This window comes from Triticum dicoccoides, chromosome 2A (assembly GCF_002162155.2).
Source record: "Triticum dicoccoides isolate Atlit2015 ecotype Zavitan chromosome 2A, WEW_v2.0, whole genome shotgun sequence".
Lineage (NCBI taxonomy): Eukaryota > Viridiplantae > Streptophyta > Magnoliopsida > Poales > Poaceae > Triticum > Triticum dicoccoides.
In genome coordinates this window covers 413,460,514-413,466,357 of record NC_041382.1, presented here as the reverse complement: position 1 = coordinate 413,466,357, position 5,844 = coordinate 413,460,514, and the positions used below count along the sequence as shown (strand labels likewise).

General features: G+C 42.2%; 1 protein-coding gene across 1 annotated transcript in view; it reads left to right on the top strand.

Annotated features, from left to right (window-relative positions):
- Window positions 1-719: 719 nt before the first annotated feature.
- Window positions 720-5,844, top strand: part of LOC119354740 (vacuolar protein sorting-associated protein 45 homolog) — a 16,387-nt gene continuing 11,262 nt past the window's right edge. Inside the window, exons 1-8 of the mRNA XM_037621484.1 lie at window positions 720-1,000; window positions 1,086-1,287; window positions 1,712-1,791; window positions 1,890-2,117; window positions 3,418-3,543; window positions 3,621-3,701; window positions 3,794-3,935; window positions 5,449-5,627. Of these exons, the coding sequence (XP_037477381.1) occupies window positions 911-1,000; window positions 1,086-1,287; window positions 1,712-1,791; window positions 1,890-2,117; window positions 3,418-3,543; window positions 3,621-3,701; window positions 3,794-3,935; window positions 5,449-5,627 (1,128 nt within the window). The 5' untranslated portion in view covers window positions 720-910. The remainder of the gene's footprint in view (window positions 1,001-1,085; window positions 1,288-1,711; window positions 1,792-1,889; window positions 2,118-3,417; window positions 3,544-3,620; window positions 3,702-3,793; window positions 3,936-5,448; window positions 5,628-5,844) is intronic.

Sequence of the window (5,844 nt, the reverse complement as noted above, 5' to 3'; positions counted from 1 at the left end):
CCGATAGGATGTGACGCTTGGGGTTTTTTCTCGCACCCCTATGTAAAATTGGGGAAGGGCTGTGAAAAGGCGTGTCCTTGTACCCACAAATTCACCCGCACCATGCCCCCTCATAGTACCGCGCTCCGGCCAAACTCGTCGTGCTCCGGGCTCACATCATGGTCGTCGTCGCTCGCTTGATCTTCCTGTCCAGCGACCGCCGCCACTCGTTCTGCCCACTGCCGTTGGCCCGGCTCTAGGTCTGCGCTCCACCCACCTCTTCTTGACGCCATGGGTTGCCCTCCGACGCAATGCGTGGTGCGAAGGAGTATTAGGCGGCAATGGCGCAGCGTCGATGGAGTCCATCTTGACAGCCGAGCAACTGCAAATCTATCAGTGATGTTAGTGATTGTGAAAAAAATAATAATAACAACAGAAGAAGTGGTAGGATTTAGAAGTCTATTATGCCCTTTGTCCCAAAGAATGGTGCGTATTAGATTTTTATTCACAGCCAAATCTTGTAAATTTTGATCAAGCTTATAGATTTCTTAGAATGCAAAATCAATATTATTAGATTCATTATAAAATATATTTTCATATGATACATATTTGATATTGTAGACATAGATATTTTTTTCAATAAATTTGGTTAAAGTTCGTGAGATTGACTTTCAATACACGTGGGTTGGCAAGTTTCGGTGCAAACTGAAATTGTGTAGAACCAAAGAAGCGAACCGATCGTCTTTGCCATCTGCCGTCTGCCGTCTCCTTCCAACCCCCGGTTCTTTCCCCTTTGCCATCTGCCGTCTGAAGTCTCGAGCGCACCCTGTTCCTACTCCGCTCCGCCGAGACCTCGTCGCCGGCGACTCGGGATCTAACCCCTACACCTACACCACAACGCACTGAAGAACAAGGCGCAGTAACAGCAGAAATGGTGCTGATCCCTCTCATCCGGGATTACATCGACCGCATGCTCCAGGACATCTCCGGCATGAAGGTCCTCATCCTCGACCCCCAAACCGTACGTACGCGGCCCCCGAAACCCTAGCCCTGGCAGGCCTCTGCTCCTCCCCATTTTTCTCACCAGATCCGCGGGCTCGTTCCAGGTGGGGATGGTTAGCGTAGTGTACAGCCAGTCGGATCTCCTGCGGAAAGAGGTGTTCCTCGTGGAGACGGTCGACGACGCCTCCAGCTCCAGGGCGTCCATGGCGCACCTAAAGGCCGTCTACTTCCTCCGCCCGTCCTCTGACAACGTCCAGAAGCTTCGCCGCCACCTCTCCGCGCCACGATTTGCCGAGTGCCACCTCTGTGCGTTCTTGATCCCCATTTGCTATATTCAACCCGTGAACTTGCTACATTCCTATCAGTTCACGTCTTTTCTGTGTGTTTTACTTTGAGAAGATCAGAAGAGTTGATTGCGATGGGGATGCAAACAATTTGGTAGACAACCCCAACAAAAAGAAAACCAGCACATGAAGTTTGGGGCAAACAAGATACTAAAGCAACTACTCAAGACTACTTGCTCTTTTCTGGAAACATTTTGCCCACCCTACTGTCTTAAGAAGTTTTTAAAGTTATGGGTAACTAGAAATAATAAAATTAATCAAATACAATGTAGCAGTTTGGGTGATAGCGTCGTACCTTGTAGCGGGGTCTGAAAGAGGGATGAATGCTTGGCTTGTCGCAGCAGAGTTTTGCTGATTTTGTTCATTTATTGTTTGTTTCCTTGCAGTCTTCTCCAATATATTGAAGATTCCACAGATTCAGGTGCTTGCCGATTCTGATGAGCAGGAGGTTGTGCAGCAAATTCAGGTTTATGTCGTTTATGATTGTAATACACATTGGAATGAAGTGTTTGAGAGTTGAAAGGGAGGATGAAGTTGGTATATGAATGCTGTTTTGTTTTGCAGGAGTTCTATGCTGACTTTTGTGCCATCGATCCTTTCCATTTCACTCTGAATATACACAATAACCACATCTACATGCTTCCAACGGTGGTTGATCCTCCTGGCATGCAAAGCTTCTGCGATCGAGCTGTTGACGGCATCGCTTCTGTCTTCCTGGCTCTGAAGCGTCGCCCTGTTATTAGATACCAAAGGACATCAGATGTCGCAAAAAGGATTGCACAAGAAACTACGGTGGGTCCACTGTCAATATTAATATTACTACATGGAGACCATGAAAAAAAAACCATCAACTTAGGATTTCAGCACATGTCAATATTAAATATTACTACATGAAGCATTGTAGAGAAATCTTTTTACATGCTTATCCCAATGATTGAAACTGTTGAAAGATCACTGTCAACTATTATATTTTTGTTACTCTAGCACATCTTCAGTTGTTAACTCACTAGAAAACAGAAACACTTAACCTTTATACAGTAGTGATGAACTGATGATGCCTCATGCCTACACTGACATATGGTTCTTTTCATACTCTCTTGATTATTCTGTTCATATCTGCTTTCTGTGCTGTGATCCACATCACTTATGCCCGTCCGATTGTACTTCCATTGTTTGATCTTGAAGGCACAGTTACATATAGCCTCTAATTCCTCCCAAGCGATATGTTCATCTCTGCACACACTGCCAGCTAGTCCTAGGTGGATTTTTGTGCAGTTCTTACTGAAAGCTTGAATTTCTTTTATACCTTTTCATTATTTATTAATGATCTTAAGTCACACAACGTGAATCTGGGCTTTTATTGTTAGAGCATGTTAGAATGGTTTAGTTATTCTGCACTTTGTCTTCAGTGAGCTGGAGGATTATGATCAATGAAATTTGTATCGATTGTAAGTTTCTCAGATATGTATTCTCCGAGACTGCTTAGAATTGTTGAACCAACAATGAGATTATGAAGGGAGTTAGTATGGCTCTGACCTGTTGAACCAACAATGAGATAACGAGAATACAACCAAAAAGTTGTAGTTAAATTTTATTCATGTACTCCCTCCGTTCCTAAATATAAGTCTTTTTAGAGATTCCAATATGAACTACATACGGAGCAAAATGAATGAATCTACACTCTAAAACATGTCTATATACATCTGTATGTAGTCCATATTGAAATCTCTAAAAAGACTTATATTTAGGAACAGAGGGAGTAAAAGGGTGGAGTGGTATGAGTATAAGGGCAGTAGTTTTCATGTGGCATTTATCCAATTGAGTGCCTCTGGGTGGCATTATGTTACAATCATTGGTCAATTATGCATGTTTTAGAGAATTTTCATGATAAACTTCACATTCTACAAACGTGAGTAGGAAGAAGTGCAATTTATAGAAGTAGAGGAACATTGAAAATATTTTCTGTGCCAAAAAATGTACACAATTCTGTATCATAATTATGCCTTACTTCTGTTTTAAGGATTTTGTGATGCCATTGTGACTTCTGTTTGGAATACTTGTTGCTGAAGCACTTACAATTTGGAATGTGCAGAGGTTGATGTATGAGCAGGAAAGTGGCCTGTTTGATTTTAGACGAACTGAAAACTCTTCCTTACTATTGGTGATTGACAGAAGGGATGATCCTGTTACTCCGTTACTTAATCAGTGGACATATCAGGTACTCTAAAAGATTATAATCTGTGGCTGTTTTGTATGTACTTTTCTGTTGATTTGTTTACACATTTGAATTCATAGGCGATGGTCCATGAGCTTATTGGAATTGAGAACAACAAAGTTGATCTTAAGGAGTTCGCTAATGTACCTAAAGATCAGCAGGTTGAGAAGTGTTGAATTCTTCTTTTCATACTGTGTTAAAACACTGCATGAACTTTCTTTAAATATGATTGATGTGAAATATGCTCATATAGGAGGTGGTTCTATCAGCAGTACAAGACGACTTTTTTAGAGTGAACATGTTCGAGAATTTTGGAGACCTTGGTATGAATGTCAAAAGAATGGTAGATGACTTTCAACATCTTTCAAAAAGCAGCCAGAATTTTCAGAGTATAGGTAAGTGATATGGATTTTTGCTTTTGTTGTTTCCCATGAAAGAAATGGATCACGGAGAAATTGTGTCTATTTACCTAGTTTTTTTCATTTCATTTTTAATTTCACACCTTATACTTAAATATTGTCTTCTTATCCCCAACTAGTTAGTTACTAGTAGTCCGTGTCAGTTTAGGCTATGTTTCTATTATGCGATGCATCCCTTATATATAAAGTGGCGTAGGCTGCAGCTTAAAGAAGATTAGGCTCCATGTACAGCAGCAACCCAGGTTGCCAGAGTTCGCCACCACAGCCGTCCAGAAGCCCAAGTAACCTCACCCTCGCCCTGAAATCCAGCACGAGTACTACCTTCGAAATCTTGGATGTGACAATATATCTCTAGTTCTCAAACATTATGGCAATGTCACTTGCACAATACGGTTTGTTGGTTTATAGTCTGAAATACATATATACGGTGGCGCTATTCTACGCGAGCGCGCATAATTGTGCATCGTGCGCTCCGGCCGGTGCTAATTAGGCGGGCGGGCGCGCGTCGCACGCCGAGGGGCCTGCTATCTGCCGCTGCTAATTGGGTTGAGGGTAACGGCCTATGTAGAAAAAAGTAACACATTTAATTTTATTACCATGTGTCGCCCGCGTACCGGGATTCTGTTGTCACTGTTTATTGGCAGCAACGGGGATGTAGAGATGGTAATGGATGTGATTCAAGAGACGTTAGTGGACGCGCTACAGTCATTATTTATTGGCGGTAATGGGATGGTGGGGATGGTAATGGATGAAGATTGTTTACTAGGCAATGATTCCTAGATGGTTTGTATGTAAACGTAGTAAAGCCTTGCTAACAAGTAGTAACGAATTACCAACGGAATGGAAGGTAATGGACGGTACTGAAAAAGTAATTACCAATGAGGCGCACAACTAGTAAACGAATTACTAAACTATGATGGAGTAGATGGTAATGAAAAAATAATTACCAACGAGGCGCAAAGGTAGTAACAAATTACTACACTATGATAGAGTCGATGGTAATAAAAAAAATAATCACCCACCAAGCGCACAGGTAGTAACTAATTACTACGCTATAATGGAGTCGATGGTAATAGTTGGTAGTGAAAAGATAATTACCAACGAGGCACACAAGTAGTAACGAATTACAGCACTATGATGGATTCGATGGTAATGAAAAAAATAGTTACTAATGAGGCCCATGGTAAACCTAGTAAAACCAGGCCTATATGTAGTGTGGTGATAGTAACTCGTTACTAGTGTTTTTCCGCGGAGGAACGTGGGCCTGCTTAAGCGTGTGGACGCGCCACTGGTAAGGTCGTTACGAGAGATTCTAGTGCGCGCTTAGGAATTAGAGCATCCACTGGTTCGGTCGATGGGCGGCCGGAGTGTAGGCTAGGTTATAATGCGCGCACGCTGAGTTTAGCACGTATATATATCTGTGTCTGTGTGTGTGTGTGTTTTGTGCTTTGTTTTAAACTCTGAATGCCTGATATGCTAATGGTTGTAGATGATATGGCAAAATTTGTGAGCAACTATCCTGAATATCGAAAGACACATGGAAATGTGACAAAGCATGTTGCTTTGGTGAGCGAGATGAGCAGAATGGTGGAGGAAAGGAAGCTTATGCAAGTTTCGCAGACGGAACAAGAGCTAGCATGTGCAAGTGGACAAGCAGCAGCCTTCGAGGTATTCATTTGATGCCCGGAAACTATTTCACGCCTTTCAGGGTAACCTGGTCTTGGTATAGCTTGATTTTACAGCAACTCCCTCTGTCCCGTAATATAAGAGTGTTTTTTACCCTATAGTGTCACAAACATTGTTATATTATGGGGCGGAGGGAGTAGTTATCAAAGTGTGATGTAAGACCGCTAACTTTTACATCTCAAATATTGCTTTGTTGTTG